General features: G+C 33.8%; 1 protein-coding gene across 9 annotated transcripts in view; it reads right to left on the bottom strand.

The window, feature by feature from the left end:
* The window catches only part of DNM3 (dynamin 3), a 647,411-nt gene that overhangs the window by 325,403 nt on the left and 295,753 nt on the right, over positions 1 to 26,255 (bottom strand). For all 9 annotated transcript variants that reach the window (XM_056815556.1, XM_056815550.1, XM_007480786.3 and 6 more), the window contains one exon: positions 12,253 to 12,366. In XM_056815556.1, coding sequence (XP_056671534.1) covers positions 12,253 to 12,366 — 114 coding nt within the window. The remainder of the gene's footprint in view (positions 1 to 12,252; positions 12,367 to 26,255) is intronic.

The following is a 26,255-nucleotide window of genomic DNA, read 5'->3' as shown; positions in this document are numbered from 1 at the left end:
CATCAACTAAATTAAAATGGCTCTCAATAAACTTGGATATGTAGTGTTTATCATAAAAACCACAGACTCCAAATGAAGTATGGAATTATGCATCTCAGAGCATGAATGTTTTATTTTTTTATGTTTCAACGGACATTTACAGATCAGAGTTCAATTCAAAGATCTTTGTGCAAAGTTTTCATTTCAAGATCCTCACGTAGAAACAACACATAAGGAATCATTCGACTAAATACTGAAATCCACTCTTTTCTGACCTGTTACTTAACAACTCTCCTGACTATACAAAAGCCAAGTCAGAAAATGAAGAGACTAACTTTAGGGAGACAGGAAATTCCAGAGTTCAGACTAGAACACTGAATTTATTACATTTTGCCTTGTTGTGCTGTAGCTCTAGAAATGCATATATTCAATTATATCTCAAGTTCCTGAAAGAGAAGTTTCTCAGGTTTGATAGATCATCATAAATTAGTAAATAGGTTAGGGCAACCATTTAATCTTAATTTACAATTCCTGGGCTAAATTAAAAAAAAAACTAATTTCTTATTGAAAAGTTGAAGGATGTCAAAATTTCTCTTCTAACTCCAAGATTCTAGAATCTTTTGATGAATACCCAAATGATAATAATAATACAGGCCATGGACTAAAGTTTTAATTTAAGAAATGTTAAGTATCATTCTTCCAAATATATGGTTAGCATTATTAAGTTTAAGATATTTACTCTTAACCATCAATAGGGTTCATATTTGCATTTCTGAGATAATAGATATATAAAAATGTTTGCAAAGTGGCCATTAATCTTTAATTTTAAAAATCACAATTCACTGAGACTAAGGTAGATATTGAAGCTTAATTTTCAAGGGAAGTATTTATCCTACCATAAGAGACCACACTGTGAGTTGTGTATTAGGGTAAATAACGCAGAAAATGAAATGGGGTTGGGGAGGTATTTTCATCTCCTTTAAAACAGACTGCTCAATTAAGAACATAAAACAATGGAAAACTATGTTTTAATACAATTGAAATTGACTTGGTAGGAATGAGAACTACATTAGTTAATGGAAAACTAGTAATGAAATGATGTTAGGTGGAAAAAGATCCAGAACCTAAGATATATGTACACGGATTACAACCATTTAAAATGTATGCATGTTCACTAACAAAGATTCAAAGGAAATTTGGAGTAAATCAACATTTTGTATCTAAATGTTCTTTTGGTATAAAATTGCTTATTTAAGTGATAGTCTATTCTACAGAAATGAGAACTGAAATATAATGATAAGAGATCATAATGTGGATCGCCTGGGAATATAATGTGGAGAGCTAGGTCTATCATCTTATTTCTTAGGAGGAGATTTATAGCTGTCATTGTTACAAATAAGAATAACACAGAGTAAACACTAGTGTTAGGAAAGCATATAATCTTTTTTTCACATTATCCAAACTCTTCAAACCACAAAAATTGAGTTCATGTCTTTTTTGAGTCCAATATCCTTATTTCAATCTGCTTTTTGGGATTTTCTTTAATAACATGAGGTTAGTGTATTTCCACTTGAAATGCTTCTGTTTATACTCCCCTAAAACCCTATGAGTATCCCTTTGTCATTATAATAGTACTACAACTTTTCATCTTCTCTGCTGGCCATTTGCAAATATTTATTCAAGCTAAGAATGAGGACTAAATAGTCAAAAATGATTCACGTAATTCTTTTGAATATTACATAAATAATAAAATCTATTTTCCTAGAATAATGATATTCTATTATTTTAAATACATGCTTTATTCTTGAGTGAAAGGCTATCGGCTTTCTCTCGAATTTTACTTTGATATTTTAATATGAAGTTATCCGGAACTTTAAATTCTTCTTTAATGGCACAAATGTACAATCTTGTTTCCATCCTACTTCCTATTCCATCTGGTCTTTTCCTAAGGCCCTCCCCCACTTCATGGCCCACATTAAATAGCTCATATCTGAAGGGAGTGAGTTCCAGTTTGTCTATAATGCTGCAAATACAGGAAGGACTGATTTGGGGGGTGGAATTTTTTTAATCAATCATATTCAGTTCATCTTATTACTTATGTAGTCAATCCAAAAGATAAAATATAGTTAGATTTAATTATGACACATGAATGCAAAGGCTGTTCTTACCTATAGACCCAACACTTGTTCTAACAAAACAGGAAAGTTTGTAAACCTCAAAAATAATAAAAGGAACTCAGAATAAATGAGTAGTATATAAAAAACTATGAAATTCATATTCCTTTCAATTCCTCTGTATTAATGGAAATTATATAGCTCTCTATCAAAAGGACTAAAAAAATTCAATTCCTGTTAGTGTCTTTTATTCTAAGGCTATTTCCCATCTACTCTGGAAAATGGGGAAATTCACAGATTTATTTTCATCATATTGTTCCCATTTAATTCAGCAACTCAGTGAAGGCAATTTGACTTCATAAGGGCTAGTACCTAGATTTTATACTACCAATCGAATGTTGAAATACTTGAATTTAAACAGGCAAAGCTGGCTGTATTCTTTTATTTATAAAAGCAATAAACAACTTATCTTTTTATGAACTTGATAAGAAACTAAGCAAAAAGATCGAGACATGAAACATTTATAAGTCATTTAGAGAAGCTTTCTATATTTTTTTTTGTTTAAACATTTGAAGATTACTTTCTAGGATGTTAAGATATACATCAAGATCTAACTCAGAGTTCACTCATTAAGAGTTGTTGATAGATGAATTGGAATTAGTATGAAGCTTGATTTTACATTATTTATAAACAAAAGGTATGCTGAATCTCTTCTTAGTGTTTAAAGTATTTACTATATTAGTATGCTAATTGTTGCTAAATTAATTAGTGCTAGTTATAAATGACTAAAAAAATGTCCTAAAACTCTAGGAGGAAGTATTCTGTTGGAAGTTAGTTTGTAAGTATTAAACTGTGGCTAGATGATACAGAGAATGCTAGGCCTGGACTCAGGAAGACTCATTTTCCTACATTCTAGGCTAGCCTCAGACACTAACTAGCTCTGTGATGCTGGGCAAGTCATCTAATCCTATTTGCCTCAGTTTCCTTATCTATAAAGTAAGCTGAAGGAAAAAAATGACTAATCTTTCCCATATCTTTGCCTAGAACACCCCAAATGGGGTCACGAAAAGTCTGACACCACCAAAGCAGCTGAATAACAACAACAATAAAACCACATTCAAAAAGAATGCTTCATGGTCCAGACTCTTCCCTCTTACTCACCCTATAAATCCAGGAAGCTATCAAACATCATCCCTCATATACTCACTCCATTTCTTCTCTGTGTCTTCTTCTCTCCACTCAGGCATTCTATGCCCCAATTCAGATTCTCATTAGCTCTTGAGTGGATTTTCCCAGTATCTTGGTCATTAGTGTTCCTGCTTCATCTCTCCCTGTTCCAATCCATGTTCCACATAGCTTGCCAAAATGACTCTCCAGAAGCACATGTCTGAGCTTGGAACCTCCCTACCCTATCTCCACCTCCTTTGCCCCAAGTCAGTAGACTATGATGGCCTTCTATTATCTAGGATCCAAAACAAACTTGTCATCAAATGCCCTTCCTAACCTGGTGCCTTTTTATTTTTCCTGTTTCCCCACAGGCCACCCACCACCCTCTACATTCCAGCCATGCAGTCTGACTCGGTGCATCTCACACACAGCATTGCATCTTCCATCTTGGTGGCTTGCCACTGGGCCATCTCCCAAGCCAGAGATATATTCTTGTCTCACTACACTATATGCCTAGAATCCCTGGCTTCCTTCCAGATTCAAGTCAATTGGCCATCTCCTAATGAACCCCTTTCCTAGTTCTTCAAGCTTTTAGGGTCTCCTCCAGATCTATCCTGTTTATATCTTGTTTATTCTTATTTATGATGATGCATATTTATTTATTCACTCCATTAGAGGTAAACTCATTGAGGGCAGGAAGAGTTTTTGCCTTCTCTTTATATCTCCAGTACTAAACACACAGTGTCTGGCACATTGCTAAGTATTTATTAATGTTAACCTTGCATTATTTGCTGTTTATTTTTAATCCAGATAGGCCTTCCTAAATAGTTCAAAATAGCCCAATTTTACTATGGAAAAAGAAAGGGGTAATTCAAGTCATAGGCAACAGGTTAACAAGATAATATTAATTTTTAAATTAATAAAATATATGTTAAAACCCAATATAGCAGATAAATAGAGCTTGAATCCTTAATATAAAGGTAGTTGTTGTGATCCAGTCACTCAGTAGTGTCTGACTCTACATGACCCTGTAAACCATACTGTCCATGGGATTTTCTTAAAGAAGATAATGAAGTTGCTTGCCAATTTTTTTTCTCCAATGGATTAAGCCATAAAGAGGTTAAGTGACTTGACCAAAGTCACATAGCTAATAAGTGTCTAAGATTGGATTTCACCCCAGATCTTTCTGACTCCAGGCTAGTGTTTTATCCACTGAGGCACCTAGCTGCCTTCTAATGGAAAGGTTGGAAAATTTATTTTATAGTCATTAACTGTCATCTCAAAAGGAACAATATCACACAATGTTGTGAATAAATATAAAGAGAATTCAAAAAGCTAAGGAAATTATGAATTTCAAAATGTTTCCTTACTTAGGCTTAAGGAAACTTCAATAGCAATTCTCTTAACAGATATTTTTCTTGTAATTGATTTTGAGTAAATAAAAATTTTTTAGGTTGTTTTTTATTTTGAGTAAATAGATTTAATTTTTTTAGGTTGTAGAGCAGTATAGATTGTTTTTCATACATGACTCTAAATCCTGGTATCATATAATCACATTTACTTAAGGACTTTCGCAAAGCACCATTGGGAGCCTTATAGTTACATGGAACATAATTTTTAAACCACTTATTTGGATCAGCAAAAGTAATAATGATAAAGAAACAACTTCATCAAATGTACAATGACAATATTTAACATATGGCCTAAAGATAAAAGGAATAAGATCTAGGGACTGAAGGGATTTTAAAGATCATTTAATTCAACATACTAATTTTCCACATGGGGAAAATGAAACCCATCAAGTAGTTTGTTCAATATCACATAGTAAGTGGAAGAGATGTAATTGAGACCCAGTTCTATTACCACTAAATCTAATGGGTTTTCCACACCATACCATACTGTCTAAGTAATCCATAATTGTAAGATTGCCTCAAAATGAAAGTCAAGCTGACTATCTCTAGCCAGCAAAGGAAGAAAACTATTAGAAGACTATTTTAAAGTTATTATTACTATAACCCACCATTCCACAGTTAAATGGCAATTTCTCTCGGGTCTAAACATAGATGATAGAGGATAACCAACCACAGGTACAAACAGTAGTGGGAAGAAGTATGGAAATGTCACAGGGAATGATGTCATTTGACACTGGTCATTTTCCTTTTCTCCTCACTTTTCGCCATCATACTCTATGCTAAGAATTCTTAGCCTAATTTCTAGCTCTTGTTCCTTTCTCAATATGAAATGAAAAGGGTCAGAAAATCAAAGAAACAGTGGGCAGAAGGATATTCCCCCAAAGGTAAGTGTTATTTGCAAAAGCAAAATTCATGTTTACAATTTTCAAAATACCTTCCCATGCATTATCCCATTAAGCATTCATAAAATCCTTGTAAGGGAAGATAGGAGAGGGTTACTACTCTGGTACACAGAAGAGGGAGCTGAACTTTAGGGTCACTGTCACTTACCTATGATCACACAGCCTGGTTAGGGAAGGAGCTAGAAGGAGAATCCATAGTTCCAATTCAGGGTTCTACTGTAGCACTATTAGCAGCTAGTCAAAGGTGGGTTTTTTTGGTTCTTTGTTTTACTGTCCAGTTAAATTGACCTATTCTAAAGCTTAAGAACTGATGTTTTTAAAAACATATGGAAAGTTTTGTTCAGAATCCTTTTTTTATCTTTTGAAAACTCCTTGTGTTTTTATATATTTATGTGTTAGATATGTCTGTATTTGTCTGTCTCTCTCTGCCTCTGTTTCTTTGTCTCTGTTTCTGCCTTCATCAGATCTCTTCATATGCTATGCCTCTTGGCTCCCTCCTCTATCTCCAGGAGGCTGATTCCCCCAAGCCTGGAATACGATGTACTTTCTCACCTACTCCACTCAGAATCCCAAGTAAACCTCAGCTCAGGTTCTGCCTTCAACAAAGATTTCATCCTGATCCTCTGAGTTGTTGGCTTTTCCCCTTCTCAAATTACTTTGTGTTACTAATCTCTGTACATGATGCATCCAGTGTAATGTCAACTTCTAGAAGGCACAGATTATCCCTTAATTGTATTTATAGGCCCAGTGCCTAGCATATCTCCACAGTAGGTGCTTAATAAATGTTTATCATATTTTTAAAATACACATTCTCCAATCTACTGGAAATCAGTTTTGGAATCCAGGAAAAAAATGAAGGGTCAATATGAATTCCTGAAAAAATAATTGGTCGTGATTTACAAAATAATTCTACTACCCTTATTTTAGTTACTTAAGGAAGATACTGTTGTGATGCCATTGTATTATTTAAATATTACTCATGTATGTATAAATGCTTAAGAAAGGGAGAAAGCACAATTGCTTCTCAAATTATAAATACAAATGCAACTTTCCAAAAAACAATGTTGGTTAGGCTTCTAGGACAACCAGACAATAGTCAATTTAACATAATATAGCTGAAGTATAGTACTAATAGTTTTATAAGCTCTAACCATTATGCAAGAATTATTTCTATGAGAAAATATGTTCATGACATTGTAATAACTCTCAATCCTTTGGGATTTCCAAACCCAGTTTTAAGTAAGGACTATTTCTCCTCCTGCCCAAGAGGTAGGAGTGAGCTATTTCTTTTATCAAGCTTAGAAGAGTAGGAACATCCTCCTGCCAAGACTTAAAAAAGAGAAAGGCAGAACTCCTTACACCTCCCTTACACTGACAACACAAATAGAGAGATCTTTGGATCATGGAGAAAGGCAGATGCAAAGGCAGTGGGCATCAGCCACTGTGAGGCTAGCTCCAGTAGCCCAGAAAGTATGGTCATGAATTCAAAAAGGGGTTGAGATTGAGTGCCAGCCCTTTTGTATGTTGGAGTCCCTCACTGGGTACCTCTAGAAAGGAAGATGCCTGTGATGCCTATAGGCCAATGCCTGCACTGTGTGCATTATTGTTACCATTTAGGTTTATTAAATAATAAGAATACTCACAATGGCTAATGCATGTAGCATTTTAAAGTTTTCAATGTATTTTATGCACTACCTTAGGATTCACAAACCATTTTTCTCATAGCATCCCTGTGAAAGAGGAGGAGCTAGTATTATTATTTCCTTTTTATAGAAAGAAAAATGAAAGTTCAGATGGGCTACTTGGCCTAGACAGTTATGCATCTAGTAAGTGGTACAGCCAGGGTTCAAAACCAAGTTATCCAAATCCAAATGCGGTACTCTTTCCACTACAAAGTCCTACCTTCTCATGTTTGGCTCCAGAATCTTTTGGCAATTTATTAATGTTATTATTGTTAGTTATCTCAACTGCTGGGTTATAACAACAGAATGTAACAATATATCTCAACCAATACAAGAGAGAGATAAGTTGGTAACCTTAAGCATAAAGAAATTTAACACATTATTTTCAATTCAGGAATTGTGAAAAATTTATTGAAATAATATTGATATAAATACATGCACATAAACAAAAGTTAGAGAACAATTTTAATATAATTAGGATCAAGAAAAATTGAATATGTAAAAAATACCTTTCCAAAAATTTCTTTACTTAAAGTATTCAAGACAATGATTGTTCTGTCCCCAACTGACACATACTTACTGTCATTTTGCTAGAAATGTACACAAGAAATCATTTAATTTTTCAAATATCAAAACTTAGGAATTCTCCAAATAACTAATATAAGCAAGTAGCTGATCAAAGAGTTCTGTTTCTCTTTCAAGCCTGGCTGTTTGGTGATCATGGCAGTCTGTTTATGTCTACATTCTCCTTGCTTCATGGGGAATCATAGAAGTGAGTTACAATTAGAAGGAGAAGGAAAGAAGAAGAAAGGAGAAGCATTGGAGAATAGGGCTGAATTCAATGCAAAACTATACAACTTAATCAGTCTTGAAAATGTCTTTTCTTCAAAATTGCTGAAATAATATACACGTTAGAAATTTAGCATAGATACTTCCCCATGCAGGCCAATGCTGACAGCCAGGAGAATTGAAATTTGTAGTATGAACATTTCTTGTCCCAGATGCTAGAATAATCCCAAAAGAATCACAGGATACCCATTTGAAAATCCCCAAGAGGCCATTCAGTCCAACTGAAGCAGCAGTCCTCAAGCAGCATCCCTGGCAAGATGTCATCAATTTTTGATGACTTTGAATGACAATCTTTGAATACTTAAATTAAGTATTCAACTAAGAGAAACTAGGAAAAAGCTATAGAAGCTGCCTGTGTCCCCTTAGGTTAGTTCTGATTCAGTTGTTCCTTCCACTCAGCCTAAATCTGCCTCTGCAACTTTTGTTCATCATTCCTTTTTCTGGAGTCTGGTGCCAAGGAGAGCAAATTTAATTATTTATCCACATGATAGCCCTTCAAACACTTGCAGGTGTCTATCAGTTCTTGCTGAGCAGTCTCTTCTCATCATACATCATGTTCTTAAGGTCAAGTACTTCTCCTATAACTGCTTTCTGGTCAGTGTGGGACATAAAATAGACTCTCCTTTCCACACAATATCACAGATGTGTGTTGATCAGGAGACACTAAGTTGATCCTATCACCTCCCAAGTCCTGGCCATTACATCTTGCTTAATGAAGCCAGAGACTGCTCTAGCTTTTTTGGCAGCCATGCCACATTCCTCACTTGTAGTTAGTACTCAGCCTGCCAATATCTACCAGATTTTACTCACAGAGTTCACTATCTAGCACCGTGATTCTCCTATTTTGAACTGTTGAAATTAATTTTGTAACCTACAAAAGAAATTGCATTTATTTTCATTAAGGTTAACCTTAGATTACATTTAACATTCTAGGTTGTTGGAATCTTTTCATCTTTAGTCTATTATTCCATATTTTAGCTATTCCTTCCACCTTTAGATTTTTGGCACAATTCATAAGTATGCCATTTGTATATTCCTCTAAATCTGCTAAAAATGGTAAACAATGATGATGAATCACCGATGACTTCTTTTGAGGTCTGATCATTCAACTTGTTTGCAATTAATCTAACAGTATTTGTTTCAGTCTACATATCTATTTTCAGCACTTGGTATAGTGCCTGGCACATAGTGGTCCTACACAAATGCTTATTGATTACTTTTCTTGAAAACAAGAAAAACATAAAAAACTTTGTTAAATACTTTGCTGAAAAACTTGATCCACAGAATTCCTTGGATTTACTAGTCTAACAACTCCATTAAAAAAGAAAGAAATGAGGTGGTTTGGGTATGACCTGTTCTTTATTAATATATACTTGCTCTTGGTAATTACTGCTTCCCTTCAAGATCATTCACAAACTGTCCTTTTAATAATGTATATTGGACCCTCGGTACTTCTTGATGGATCCATGAATTGGTCTGGCACTCCATATTTGGGACCAGGTCCCAAAAGTCAGTAAAGTATAAGTTCCCTTTTTTCCCAGTGATTTCACTCATACACTATAACCCCCAAATCTCTAATATGAAACAAAGAAGAACAGAGACCATACCTACAAAAATACTCATAGTAGTGCTTTTGGTTGTAGCAAAGAAATGGAAACAAAGAGGGTCCCATTACTTGTGTAAATCACTGAACAAGTTATAATAATAAATGACTATAATGGATATTATTAAGTCATAAGAAATATGACTTATATGACAAATACAAAATATTTATATGAACTGATTCAGAGTGAAGTGAACAAAACTAAGAGGAGAATTTACACAGTAACAACATTTTGAAGAAAATTAATTTTGAAAGACTTAAGAACTCTCATCAATCTGATGACTAACCACAACTTCAGAAGACCAGTGAAGCTACCCACCTCCTGAAACAGAAGTGATAAATTTAAGATACAGCATAAGACACATATTTTTGAACATGTTAAATGTATGGGTTTTCCCCCTTAACTATGCTTATTTGTTGCAAGGATTGTGTTTTTCTTTTGGTATTTCAGGAAGGGATGAAATTCAGGTGATAGAGGAGAGCTAGGAGAAAGAAGAAGGAGGTGGAGAGGAGGAAGAGGAGATCAGTTTAGCATGTTATTAAGGCCAAGAAGAAAACTAAAGGAGGTTCGGTTGAAAATAGACAAGCAAGACAGCTATACATGTAATATTTTGATTTATTGGGTATTTCTAAAAAAATGTAAACTCTTACCTTCTTTCTTAGAATTAATACTGTGTATTGGTTCTAAGGCAAAAGAGCAGTAAGGGCAAAGCAATGGGGGTTAAGTGACTTGCCCAAGGTCATACAAGTAGGAAGTTTCTGAGGCCAGATTTGAACCCAGGCACTCCCTTCTCTAGGCCTGGCTCTGAATCCACTGAATCACCTTGCTGCCCTTATATAACATTTTTAAAAAATATGTGCTAGAATTATGTCCAAACATTAAGCCAAATTTATTGGCCTCTACTTTACAAATTAGTCTCTTCCTTTTTAAGCAGTTTTTTCTTCTCTCTGGTCCTATGGTTACTCTCTCATTCTCCATAGTCTTAAACAAATCACTGATAAGACCTCAATGGTATCATTTCTCAATTCTTTCACCACACTAAAATATAGTTTGACTGAAAAAACTATACTTTTATTTCACCAAAGGCATCTACTATCTCTTTTACTTAATTCAGATTTCAAACTACCTCCTATAAATTTTTGTTCCATCTCTTCTAGTGCCAGGATTTTTCTCCTTGGCAGTGAAAATAGATATAAAATGAGTTGAGATATTTTGTCTTTTCTTTGTCATGCATTATCATCATCCTCTTCAGACCCCAGGAAGCAGTCCTATTCTTTCATTGATCAATCTCTATTTCCCAACATAGAAAAACCAAACTAATCCTTTGTTATTCTCAGTATTTGACAGTCTACATTGTCCTGTTTTACTGCTCTTGACACTTCCACACACATACACACAAGGCTCTGCTACTCTTAAATATCCCTCTTCTGTTATTCCCCTTGTTTCCAACTTCTGGATAGGTCTTTAAAAATCTAAGTTTGATGAGCTACATCTCTACATGTACACCTGGCCCTTTTGATAGCTCACCCTTTTCTTTACTGAAGTTGTTTCTGTCTGAACTTGCAGAATATCAGTCTCGAGAGCTCCTTGTCCCCTCCCTGGTAGATTTCCTTGGCAGAAAGGCTATGTGATTCTAACTAAACTTTCTCTGAACCTTTTGCAATTGGCTTTCCCAGAATCTAAGGTTTCATGGGATGTCCATATTTTCTCTCCTCAGTCACAGATTCTAAGTTGAATTAATAATACCCCCTCCACCAACATCTACATAATGTCTACTTCAATAATAAAGTCCTCTGGGTGTTCCTTAGAAATTGGTCCAGCATAGCAGTTCCCCTTGTCCCTCTTCCTTTAGAAAACTCCAGTTATTATTCATTTGAGTCAAGAATTCATTAGCTTCTCTGGTTTGGGCAGAGAAAGCTCAAAGGAATGTCCATATAACAGAAATGCCCAACCTTTAACATATTATCATGTCTTCATGTCGGGCTTATGTACCATAAATGCTAAATTATCACCATAATGTATGTATATTCAAAATGGCATTACATTTTCAAACCATTTTACAAAATTATCCACCCAGTATTGTCAAAATCCCTTCAAAGAAAACTTGGTCATCATTTTTTAAAAACCTAGCATATAAAAAGAATATGGGGCATCAAAATACTTTTGAAAAACCCATGTCAGGATTATTATTTTATTCTGAGGCCATCTTATGCTTTCTTATTCTGATCTGGCTTCTTTTAGTGATAGTTTTAATGAATGTTGGTTTCATTGGCCCTAGATTTCCAAACTACTGCTTGTTTATCTCCTCTAAGTAAACAAATAAATATGTATCAGTCTTAATATACATCAACAAGAACATAAATTCAGGACTCATTTTAATGATGAAAAGTTGTGAAAGGAACGTCTATCTCCTCATAAAATGCAAACTGAAGCATAAATCTGCCTACAAGAGAACCAATGGTTTCTAGAGTAAGTTGAAAACAATGATGAGAATTCAGTAAAAAGTTATTTATCAAAGACAGGCTGAAACCATTTTAACTTACCTCATCATCTTTATACCAGGATAGGCTTTCTGCAGTGAGGACAAACCAATATTCCTTGGACCCTCCTTTCATGATGCCAATGTTGTTGATCGTTAGCCATCCCTTCCGAATCACCTTCAAAAAGTGAGAATTGACAATTTCATTTTACACTAAATAGATTAACTTTTTAGTCTTGTTTTTTTAAAAGATATAAAACACACAGAATAATGAGGCACAAACAAATGTTTTAAAATTAGTAAACTTTTTTCAAAATTCCCTTAAAAGTCCAGAACACAATGAACACAATCAACAACTTGTGTTGCAAGATAAGTGATGATAAAATATGATTGTCCAAGACAATTCAAAAGTTATCTCTTATGGTATATCCTGCCTATAATTTCTGCTATTAATAATGCAATTAAAATGCATTTATTTACATAAGTCTTGAGAAGAGTCTTTTGATTTCCCAGGCCCTTCTTTTCCCTGACAATCCTTCTGGTTCATATATTATTTACTGCCTGCTTTGTTGCCCATAAGTACCTGCTCCACAGACAGGACCAGGCTTAGTAAGAAAAGAGTTTCATATTATCTTCTAAACTATTTTACTTTCTATAATTTTATCCATACTGTGCCCTGGCTTTTGGGAGGTATGTAACAAAATCTCAAAGGCATCTGAAAAAAGTCTCCTTGTGGTTGAAATTTAAAAAAATACTACTGGGATTATAAATACAAAAGAAACAATCTTTAAATGCTGATTAAAGGAAAATTTAACATTTTTCTCCTCATAGCTAGTATGTAATTCAATTTTGTTAGTCATAAGGATCAGTTATCTTTATTTCTACATCAGCCACTCTCTTTTCATAGTAGAGTATTTCAAAGTACACTCAGGAGAGATATAAGTACAATCACATGATGTACTCCTAAACTTTTATAAATTTGCAATTTAATTAACATATTTTCTGTATATTCTATCTAATATCTATCATTTTAATTTTATTTTCCCCAATTATACATAAAAGTTTTTAACATTTTTCAAAAGATATTGAGTCTTGAATTTCCTCCCTCCCTCCTTCCCACAGTGCTGCTACCCTCACTGAAATGATAAGCAGTCTATATTTTTCACATGTGCAATAACATAAACATTTTTTCATATTAATTCAGTTGTAGAAGGAAATTCAAACAAACAAAAACATTAGGAAAGAAGGAAAAATTTGCTTGGTCTAGATTCAGACTCTATCAGTTCTTTACTGATGAGATTTTTTTTTAGCATGATTCCTTAGGGATTGTTTTGGATCATTGTATTGCTGAGAATAGCTAAATTATTCATGGTTGTTCATCATACAATATTTCTGTCATTATGAATAGTGTTCTCCTTGTTCTGCTTTTTTCACTCTGCTTCAGTTCATGAAAGTCTTTCCAGGGTTTTCTGAGCCCCTTCTGTTTATCATTCTAATAGCATGAAAGTATTCTATTAGAATCATATACTATAACTTACTTGGCCACTCCCCAATTGATGGGTGTCCTCTCACTTTCCAATTCTTTGCCCCAACAAAAAGACCTGCTTTAAATATTTTGTACACATAGGTCCTTCCCTTTTTTGTTTTTTTAACTCTTTAGGATACAAACCTAGTACTCCTATTCTTAGGGTCAAAGAGTATATATTGTTTTGTGGCTCTTTGGGCAAAGTTCCAAATTATTCTCCAGAATGGCTGAATCAGTTCACAAGTGCCCCAATAGTGCCTCAGTTTTCTCATATCCCCTCTGAATTCTGACATTTTAATTTTCTGTCTGAATCTGATAGGTGTGGGGAGGTGTGTCAGAATAATTTGCATTTCTCAAATATTTAGTGATTTAGAGCATTTTTTCTTTGCATCAATACAGAGAGCCTTAATTACTTTGCCCAAGAACTATCTGTTCATATTCTTTGACCGTTGAAGAATGGCTTGAATTATTATATATGTTTGACTCGTTTCTCTATGTATTTGAGGAAAGAGGCCTTTATTGGAGAGACTTGTAAAATATTTTTGCACCATTATGATTACTGTCCATCCTATTTTCTATTGTTTAGTTTCTGACCACCACATCCCCCAATTTTCCTTCTTTTCTATCATTCTTATCCTCCTTTTCATATCCCTTTTCCTTCCTATTATCTTGTAGGGTAAAATAGATTTCCATACCCAATTAATTACATATATTATTCTTTCATTGAGTCAATTCTAGTGACTGTAACATTCATTTGCTCCCTCCAACTTCCCCCATCTTCCATTCCACCTTAAGAGGGCCTTTCATACCTTTTATGTGAGATAATTTATTCTATTTTATTTTTCCCTTCCTTCTCTCAATGCATTCCTTTCTCATGACTTAATTTTATTTTTGTTATTAGATCCCATCATGTTCAACTCATACCCTTGCCTTCAATCTATGCATACTTCTAGTCTCCCTAATAATGATAAAGCTCTTAAGAGTTACAAGAATTATCTTTTTATGTAAGTATGTAAACAGTTGAACCCTATTGAATGTCTTTTGATTTCTCTTTGCTGTTTACCTATTTGAAAGTCAAATTTTCCTTTTCGTTCTGGTCTTTTCATCAGGAATGTTTGAAAGTCTTCTATTTCATTGAATACTCATTTTCCCCCTAAATGATTATGCTCATTTTTGTTGGATAAGTGGTTCTTGTTTGAAATCCTAGCTCCTTTGCCTCTGTAATGTCAGGTCCTCCAATCCTTTAATTTAGAAGTTACTAGATCTTATGTTATGCTGACTGTGGTTTCACAATATTTGATTTTTTTTTCTTTCTGGCTGCTTGCAATATATTCCTCCACATAAGAGTTCTGGAATTTGCCTATAATATTACTGGGAATTGTTTTTTGGGATCTCTTTCAGGAGGTGATTAGTGAATTCTTTCAATTTCTATTCTAGCCTTTGGTTCTAGAATATCAGGATTTATCAGGTTTTCTTGCTAATTTCTTAAAAGATGATGTCTAATTTTTTTTCAATCATGGCTTTTAGGTAGTCCAATAATTTTTAGATTCTATATCCTGGGCTTATTTTCTAGGTTAGTTGTTTTTCTAATGAATTTTTTATATATTTTTTTCTATTTTTTTCATTCTTTTTTCTTTCTTTCTTTGTTTCTTGATGTCTAATGGAGTCATTAGCTTCTCCTTGCCCGATTCTAAGTAAGCTTTTGTACTTCCTTTTCATTTGGCCAATTCTACTTTTTAATAATCTTTTCTTCCTCAGTAAATTTTTATACCTCTTTTTTCACAAGGTCAATTCTGCCTTTTAAGAATTTCTCTTCAATGCATTTTTGTACATTTTTTTCCATTTGGCCAATTATGCTTTTTAAGAAGTTATTCTCTTCAATGGATTTTTGTGCCTTCTTTTATCAATTGGCTTATTCAGTTTTTAAGATATTATTTTCTTCAATATTTTAATACATCCTTTACCAACTTTTTAAAAATTATTTTTCCTTTATCACTCACATTTCTTTTCCCAACTTTCCTTCTACCTATCTAACTTGATTTTTAAAATTCTTTTTGAGCTCCTCCAATTAATTCTTTTTTGGGCTTGAGACCAATTTATATTTTTCTTGGAGACTTTGGATGCAGCAGTATCGATTCTTCTTTTGTGTGAGATAATTTATCCTATTTTATTTTTCCCTTCCTTCTCTCAATGCTTATGTTATCTTCTTCTGAGTTTATGTTTTAGTCTTCCATTTTACCAAAGCAATTTCTATGTTGTTTCTTTTTGTTGTTGTTGTCTGCTTATTTTCAAGCCTTTAAAAATTTTTAATGTAAAAAAAACTGTTAAAGTTGGCCTCTGTAATTGTGGTGAAAGGAGCACTATTTTAAGCTTCAGGCTCTTTATGTAACTACTTTCACAGCTAGCTCTGATATTGTATAAGCTCTCAATTCTTCCAAGGTGGTATGATCTAAAGAGAAATGTGTTTAATATTCTCTTGGCCCATGCTCTTGTCTGTGAGTAACCATGAGTAATCTTTTCTGCTTTGAAACTATGAGATTGGTCCCCTGGTATAAGTGCTCATATGTGCTAGTGTTACTCCTCACCCTAAGACTATAAAAGAGGAGCAACCTGGATCTGGGCATCAGCATAAGTCTTGTACCAAGAGCCAGCAAAGGAATCTCTTTAATCTCCTTCTGAGTAATGTTCCAGTCCCTGTTGCCATCCATGACTGAGAGCTCTTGAAGTCTTTGCTGATGATTTAGCTACCACAAAGACCTGCTGCCATGGTGTAGCCTGTTTTGGTATGCTGCCTTAAGTTCCACTTCTACTCCAGTTCAACAGATATTTTGTGCAGGCCTTCTAAGATGTTTGGAACTGAAAAATCATTTCACTCCATCTTTTTGTATATTATACTGTTCCAGAGCTGGTTTTGAGGCGTTATAATGCAGTTTTTTGGAGGGTAATTTGGTAGAGATCAGGTGTATCTGTGTATCTTCTCTGCCATCGTGGCTCCACCACCCCAATCTAAGTTCTTTGAGTTTAATAGCATACATATGTTTTAAGATACTGACTCAATCAGGATCATGAAAAATTGCAAGACCTAATGATTTAAATTTGTAACATATATTTCTATTTTAATTGTGTAATAGGTAAAGTTTTTCTAAAGTGCTCTTGGACCTTCTTTCTTGCCATTTTGAAGATAGGTGTCCAGAACCTTTGTTTTTCTCTCTGGCTACTCAGAACACCCCTTTAAGTCTGATGTCTCTATACACTATGACATAATCCAAAATCATGCCTCTCTACTATTCTTCATCTTATTGAAATTTATTAAGTAACTACTATGTGCCATATATTGTATTGGGTGCTGTAGATATAAAGACAAAAATGAAAGTTCCCAGCCTTCAAAGATCTTATAGTCTATTCACTTGATTAAGAAAAAGAATAGGCAATATAGTAGTATGGGAAGATCATTGGGTTTAGAATCAGAAAACCTAGGTTCAGATACTGCATCCATTGATTCACTGCTTACTTGACTTTAAAGCACACCATTCACCACCTGTAGATTTGTGTTCTTATCTCTAAAATGACACAGTTGGACTTCATGGTCTTTGACACCCTTCCAACTCCTTATGTACATATAATAGTATATGTAAATATATGTGGTAATTTGGACAAGAGTCACTATCCTCTGGGGAAGCTCTCTTCTAAAAGGAATTTTTTTGGCTAAGCTTTGAAGGTAAGCAAGGATTCCAAAAGGTACTAGATAAAACAGGAACACACTCCAGGAATAAAACATTTTTAGAAGAAATACATCTGATTAACCTCACATTAAGGTATAAATAATTTTGTTACCCAACCTCTATAATGATATTTATGTTTAACCTAAATACATTTATGAGAGTAGCTTTTAATCCAAAATGAACGAATTTTTAGTAAAGAGATTTCATCAGATATAGTTATCACTCCTCAAATTTGTCTCTTGGAATAACTGGATTCCTTCAAGACTCAGCTCAAATGCCATGTCTTACAGGCAACTTTCCTGATCTTTGCCCCTTCTACTCTAAGGTTACTGTCTACCTTATATTTACATATATCTATTTTTTTTTCATTATGCCTTCCATTTAGAATGGATATTTATTTTAGGCAAAGGTATTTTTTTACCTTTCTTTAAACTCCAAAGATTATCAAACAGTCTTCTGTATAATAAGAGCTTAATAAATGTTTGTTGATTCTTTTTGGTAACTGGACCTTCCTAGTGATTCTGAAATTATAATCTGCAAGTAATCATCTACTCCTGCCCCTTGGGAAGTTGCAGCTCCATTCAGGTAAGCCACAAGAAAACTGTCTAATGTCATTCATGTTGTTATCTATAGTTTCAACAAAGTGAATCTACAGTAGAGGAAATAAAGGATAAAAAGAAAAGTAAAGTCATAATTAAGAGGAATAAGAGAGTCATATAAGAATATTCCCAAGAAAAGAGAAATGAGATTGGTTCTATGATAAAGACAATGTATAGGTGGAAAGATCAGCTCTATTTTGAGACCTGAAATTATAATAATGAAGTCACCAATTTTCAATATAAGCATAGTTTCTTCTTTTCCAACCACATAACGGGTAAGCCATAGATTTGATAGCATAAGGCAATAGGAAGAGTGAATTCACTGAATGATTTTAGATTTTTTTTTAGGTTCTAAATACAAAATCTCACTTACAATACTTAAGGAAACAGAAATTGGGAGCACTAAGTAGGATATTACCAAACTGGAAAAGAGACTGAAAAGACTGTAGGACTGAAAGGACATCTTATTTGTAAACTACTTCTTTAAAGCAAGGATCATTATTTATGTTTTGGCACAGCAAGCATATATAGCTTTCTTTATCAATACAAATGGTCAAAAAAAGAGGCATAGAGAAAGGTTTGTTAGTGTGTGGGAATTGCAGAAATCTCAGGTTCTTCTCAAAATAAGTCAAATTGAACACTTCTCAGTACACTTCTGCTTCCCAACGGAGTTTACAATATCTTCAAATAAGTCAAGACAACAAGTATTTATTAAGTTCCTATTGTGTGCCAGCCACTGTACTCTGCACCAAAGACACAAAGCAAAAGGCAAAAACAAAAAAAAAAGTCCTGTTCTCCTGGGACTCACACTCTCATAAAGGAAAATGCAAACATCTTTGCAATTTAAAATGCAAAAACCAGATAGAAACAATACATATAGAAATAAATCTGAGATAAGCATTCAAGAAAGGGAAGACAAGAAATTTACAGAGGAAAGGCTTCTATTGTGTTTGCTAACACCATCTGGGCCATCAAAAATAAAACTTTAGTCTGATTTAAATAAGGTAAAGAAGCTATCCACAATTATACAATCTGACAATGTATAGGTAAATGAGAAAAATAACAATAAAGAAAATAATCAAACCAAGAAGTATCAAAACTTGAGCAATGCCTTTATGATTAACACTTCACAGAACTACAGAATTATGGATTTTAGAATTACAAAGGACAGTCAGCCACTATCCAGCTCAACCCAAACCTGAAAGGAGAAAATGCAGACTTGGAGTCAGGAAGACCTAGGCTAAAATAGGGACTCAACACTTACTAGCTGTATGACCCAGGGCAAGTCACTTAACCTGTTTTGCCTCAGCTCCTTATGTGTAAAATAAACCAGAGAAGGAAATGCAAATCACTCCAGTATCTTTGCCAAGAAAATCCCAAATGGGGTCACCAAGAGGCAGACATGACTGAAAGGATTAAAAACAACAACAAAAGGATCAAGTCATGACTTGGAAAGGTGAAATAATGTTATGAAAAGACCAAAGAACTCAATCTCTAAGAAGCCTGGGTTTTTGTTCCAACTGCAACATTTGCTGACTCTGACTGCTGGTAGTCATGAAATCTTTATGAAAATAAATTTTCTCATCAGCAAAATGGGGATAATAATATTTGTATAATATACCAAGTTGATTAACCTATAACCAAATTCTCCTACAACCAAAAATCCCATAATGAATTCTAAGCCTTAAAATATGATATAAATGTAATGATTATTATTTTTATTCTCCTTCATAACTTTAACATTCCAACTATATTATGTAACATTCATTTTTAGTATTATATATTAGGAACATGAGAAATTCCTTGAAATATTTTCTATTGAATAACCAACATAATATTCTTGAAAACTACTACAGTCCAAGAATGAAATATTTTTAATGTAGAATGCAAGACAGAAAAGTGTTAAATAAACATAGATGGAACTATTAAGTGAAAGAAAAAATTAACATTTTAAAATGAGGATCTGATTTGATTGACTGAAAACATATTGCCAACATGGAAGAAAACAAGTGAAAATATAATGGACTAATATTAGTTAAAAATAACAATTTACCTTTTTACATTAAAAGATGCCACTGCTGACAGCAAAATTGCTTTTAAAGGAATCTCCAAATGTGAACCTTTCTTAATTAGCAGTGGCATGTTTAAATCCTAGGGCCTAAGTAAAATCTTTTTGCAAAGAAATAAGGGTCCTTGAGGAAGAGACTAGAGGCAGCATGTTCTTGGCAGAGCAAACTATTGCTTCTACATTTACTACCACCATTTCCCCTAAGATCCAGGTGGAAGCAGCCCAAGGCCCCTGGGTCAAAGCACCAGAAACACTAGTGCCCAACAAACCATTGGTCCTACTCCCAAGTTGGTCCATTAGCTTTTGTCTAAGCAGCAATCTCTGCAGAGAAGTAGTAGCCTCTGAGTAATTGTCACTCCACCAATGGTCAGGAAGCCTTGGAGTTCTGAGAACAGCAGTGCCATCCAAACCATTTATCTTTCTTCCATCTTGGTCCCTTGCTATAGTCCAGTAGTCATAGCTACTGAGGACTCAGAAAAGAAAGTCCCACCACCAAAATCTTTGGCATAGTTAAATTATTCAATGCCACAGACAGATAGTAAAGAGTTTTTCTATCTGCTTCAGAAATGAACATTCCCCATTAAAAGGTAAACTCCCCAAATGAAAGCTGGCTTGTTGTTTGTTTTTTCCCTTTGTATCCTCAGGGCTTAGTACAATGCTTTAGCTTCATATATGCTTTTTTATTCACTCAAAGGCCAATTCTCCAGTCCTCCACTTCTGGAAATATTCTTCCCCTGAATACCCCAGGATTCCCAATTTGGGTCAACAGCCTTCAAAAACCTACAAATCTTGTGGGGCAGCAGCTACAACTATCTCAGACCTCTGTACAGCATTGGGAACATCAGAGCTCAAAACATTTAAAAGTCTTTGAACCTGATGTTTGTCTTACATGTGATCTGATCCAATTTTTCCATAATGGTTACTTGCATATAATTAATCTGTTATAGCTATCAATATGTATTCTTGAAGGATTTCTTTATATTTTGAAAACAAATATGTGCCTCAATTTTTCATACTCTGATTATTTCTATCATCTGCTAAACTCAGCAACTGGCCATTTATTTCATTTTTTACTGATAATTATTTTTCATTTTCAGTTGTTTTTCTACTTACTTATCCAAATTAAAATGTGTTGTATTTTTAAAATAATTTTTCCTGTATGTCTTTTCCATATTTTTATTCCTTTGAAGTCAAAAGGGAATTTGCATATAGAGGAGATTCAGTATTATACTCAACAGAAAATAACAGACTCCTCATCTATTGCTTTCATTCTCTCACTCTCTCACACACATATTCATATTCATAGGCAAATAAAAGGGGAAAATCCTTATGAAAATTAGTTTAAAATCAACTAGGACATTTTACTAAATAATTCAGAACAAAGCTTTAAAAATTAACAATATTTGAGGATGGTAGAGTTGGTATACTTTCAACTCAGATGTAAGTATCCTCTTGTAAATCTGGATTCAGATAAAAAAAAGTCATGTTAAGTATTTTCTATCTTCACTTTGTCAAAATCTACCAATACAAAAGTGAAATATTTGCCATTCTTAAAAAGATTACAATAAAATGATGAGGTCTAATAGTGTTCATTAGAAGAAATAGAATTAGTAACTATCTCATCCAAGAAAGAGCACTAAAGCAGATGAACAGGAAAAGAGAGGTAAAGATTTCTCTACTCCTTTTTTTCTCCTTCTCTTTTCTTCCTCTTCTCTTCTCTTCTCTTCTCTTCTCTTCTCTTCTCTTCTCTTCTCTTCTCTTCTCTTCTCTTCTCTTCTCTTCTCTTCTCTTCTCTTCTCTTCTCTTTATTCTCTCCCTTCTCTCTTCCTCCTGTTCCTCTCTGCACTCTGGTTTCTGACTTCATTATTTAACTAAAACAGCTCTCTCCAATATTATCAAACTGTCTCCTAACTGATAAACTTAATGGTCTTTTTTTTTAATCCTGATCTTTTTTTGGCTTCTCTGTAGCCTTTCAAATTGCCCACCAGCATCTTCTCCTCTTCTCTCTTTTCTCTAGGTTTTTGTAACTGGTTCTTTTCCTGCTTACCTGATCACTACTTTTCAATCTCCTTTGATGGATCTTCTACTCATTTTATGCCCACCAAAAGTAGATGCCTACTAAAATTCTGTCCTTGACCCTCTTCTCTTATTAGCCCTTCCTTATTGGGATCTGAATAAAATTTTAATGAACAAAATTAAGAAAGACTAAGTCAACCATTTGGACTTACAAATAAAAAAAAAATTTATGAAATTAGAATTAAATTATAAAATTAGAAAGCCTTAAACAAATAATGAAATAGAAATTCTGAGAAATTAAAGCAGAGCTTATTAAAGTGGAAAGTTTTTTAAATGCACTGAATTCATAAAAAGAGGAATCATTTTAAAAAACAATAAAATGTATAATCAAATTTGTTATTTTAAAAAGAAAGAGGAAAACAAATTATTAAACATAAAAATTAAAAAGAAAAATCACAACAAATGAAGAAGCAATAAAGAATTTAATTAGAAATTATTTTGTCCAACTATATACTAATAAAACTGACAAATTAAATGGACGAACATTTATTAAAAGATATAATACTTAATTTAACAAAATAAGTTACAAAGAATTTAAACAACCCAAACTCAGAAACAAATGTTAAACAAACTAAAATTGAACTCCCAAGGAAAAATAATGCTGGGACTAAGAATATTTCAAGAGAATTCTATCAAACATTTGTTCAATCATTCTCCTTAACTTAATGTTACTTAATGTAACTTAATGTACTTACTGTAACTTAATGTTAGTGCCTTCTCTTTGATATTAGCTCTAATTTATCCTTCATAAACCTTATTTGTACATAGTTATTAACATGTCATCTCTCCCATTAAAATGAAAGTTTCTTGAGATCAGGAACTGACTTTTGCCAGTTATTGTATCCCTAGCACTTAGTATATTTTCTGGCATATAGTAGGCATTTAATAAATACTTGTTGGCTTGAGTTTCAACATAAAATTAATCAGATTGGTCGAGTTAAAAAAATAAAGTTATGAATGTTGATAGAGATGTGAGAAATAAAAAGACACATCAGTGCACTGTTGATGGAGTTATCAATTAATTGGTCTAACAATTCTGGCAAGCAATTTGGAATCACACTTGAAAAGTTAATAAACTCAGCATATTCTTTAACCTAGTGATACCAGCACTGGAACTGTACTTCAAAGAGATTAAAGAAAGATGAAAAGAATTTACATGAAAAAAATATGTCTCATATATACTTATACATATGTTCTTTTAGTAGTAACAAAAAATTGGAGAGGAGCTGATCAAATTATGGTATATAAATGTAACAATATGACTCTGCTCTAAGAATTGATGAAGATGGTGGTTTCAGGAAAACCATGTTTGGACAGGAGAAGAGAGAAGATGTGAGACTGGAGGAGTCAAAAAACAGAAGTATTTTCTTTTCTAACTCATTAACTACTGTTTTATTAAATAAATGCTAAATATTTCACAAGGGATTTTTGCCTCTAGTTTTAGATGTTTGTTTTGTTAATTGACATTAAGTTCATTAAAGAGCAAGACAGAGGAGAGTCAGTCAATAAACAAATATTTATTAATCACCTTTTATATGCCAGACACTGTGTTAAGTATCAGACATATAAAGACAGTCCATGCTTTCAAGGAACTCACTCCAAGGGGGGAAGACAATATGCAAACAACTACATATGAATGAGCTACTTACAGGATATATTAGAAGTAACTGACCAGAAGAAAGGCACTAGAGTTAAGAGGGGATTTGGACAAGTTTCCTAGGGAAGGAGGGGTTTTGAATGGGGCATGGAGCCAACTAAGCACTCCAGATATCGGGGAGAGCCAGTGAAAGTGCCTGGATTTGGGAGATGGAGTGTCTTGCTCTGGAACAACCAGGAGTCCAGGGTCACTGGATCTCAGAGTACTTAGGAAGGTATAAGTTGTAATAGACTGGATTGGGGGGGGAGGCAAGTTATGGAGGGCTTAAAATACTAAACGGAAAAATTATATTTGATTCAGGAGGTTATATGAGTCAATGGAATTTATTGAGTGGGAGGGACGGGAATGGAACATGATCTGAGCCGCATTTAAGGAGATGCAGCGGCAAGCTAACAACATGACACCGCAGATAGATTTATGAGTGAAATGCCAATTTATCCCCTCAAAAAAAAAAAAACACCTTATATTACTGCAGACCAGGCTACTTGATGTTATTGGTATAGGGTATTCTACCTCCTTCTTCCATGCCTTTGTAAGGCTCTTCCCCATGTGTAGAATGCTTTTCCTCTTTATCTCTGGCTCTTAGGACCCCTGTTTCCCTTCAGTTTAGGTGCCATCTTCTAAAAGAGATCTTTCTGGATTCCCTCAATCATTATTGCCCCCACACTCACTCCAACAAATAATTTTTGACTTTTTATTTCTTTATCTGTGTACATATTACATACCCACTATATAATATAAACTCTTTGGACTTAGACATTATTGTCTTTATATCCTCAGAGTTTAATTTATCAGTTTGAATTATTTTAATCATAGGCAAGGTGTAGCTTCTGAATGCCTTGGTCTATTTCCTGGAATTCATCTGTTAAGTCATGCTTGGGTAAGGCTGTGTGGAATGAGTTCCCCATGAATATCAAATGATAGATCATTTGTGTACTGATCTGACAAATAAGGAAACCCTATGAAACAGTGACACCTACAATACTCAGGACATTCCATTCTTGTTTATTGAATCTTGCCAAGATGAATCTATTTTAATCAGTAGGTTAGCCAGAGAGAGTAAGTCTCCTGAGGAACAATTATATTGAAAGTTTCTAAAAGTCAGATATACTGTCTTTTATTTCTCTCATATCCAGCATAATACCCTATGTATAGTAAATGCACAATAAATTCTTGATGGTGATTATGATGTTCATAACAAAATGTTTATGTGGATTTTAAAAATATATATATTTTCCTCACAATAATCTTGTCAGATAAATAGCTCAAGTATCATTTCCATCTTACTTATGAAGCAACTAAGATTCCAGGCCCATGATCCTGAAGTAAGTGTTGGATCCAGGCCTGGGGTGCAAGTATATTTATAATATTTTCCCAGCATTTTTCTATTATATTGCTTCAAACAGATATAAAATTGTTTTCTGCTTTGTGAAAAGTAAATTTCAAGAAAGAAATTTATTGAATTTGTAGGCTATATTTTTGTGCATATACTGGCTATCCTTATGAAGGATAACATGATTTGAATGGAAATAATGGTTCCTCTTTCTTAATCAAATATTGTTATTCACTCATTCAGTAAGTAACTTTCATGAGTATTCATCATGTATATATATATATATATATATATGAACACTCACATTTTTAACCATTACACAATAAATAAAATGTTTATTGTTCTTAATGTCTCTTGGGAATCAAATATGTTTCTATGTAAAATATAAAAATAATAATTCATTTTAATAGTATATTATTATTATATTATCAAGTATCAAAAATATGTACTACCCAACTTATAAGTTCAAAGGAAGAAGGTATCCCCATGGGCCAAAGAGATTTAGGAAAGTTATTTTCCTAAAGCCATCTATCAAAATGCATTTTTTCCAATAAGATTATAAAGCATCACACACACACACACACACACACACACACGTATATAGGGCATGTCCTTGGGTCTGGGAATGCAATGAAAAGCTCAAGTTCTAGTGAGGGATTCAACATCAAATCAATAGGAACCTACAATATATATAACAATGAATATAAGAGTAATGAAAGATGACATAAAAGGGGAAGACTAGCAGTTGGAGCACAAGTGTGGGGAGGGGAGTATAGAGATAAGGAATGACCTTTTATAAAACAGAGCCTTTGAGCTGAGTTTTAAAGGAAGTCAGGGATTCTCAGAGACAGAGGTGAGGATAAGGTCATTCTAGGTGGAGCAGATTCCGGTACAAATGCACTGGGTTGAGATATGAGCATCATGAATAGGGAACAAGCAGTGGGTCAATAAAGGTAGTTTGCAGAGTTATATGGAGGGGAGAAAAGCATAAGAAGGTAGAAAGGATACAGGCTGTGAAGAGATTTAAATACCCAGCAAAGGCTTCACATTTGGTCCCAAAGACAATAAGGAACTATAGGAGCTTACA

The sequence above is a fragment of the Monodelphis domestica genome, chromosome 2 (assembly GCF_027887165.1).
Source record: "Monodelphis domestica isolate mMonDom1 chromosome 2, mMonDom1.pri, whole genome shotgun sequence".
Taxonomy (NCBI): domain Eukaryota; kingdom Metazoa; phylum Chordata; class Mammalia; order Didelphimorphia; family Didelphidae; genus Monodelphis; species Monodelphis domestica.
The sequence above is the reverse complement of the archived record's forward strand: the minus strand, read 5'-3'. Positions and strand labels throughout refer to the sequence as shown.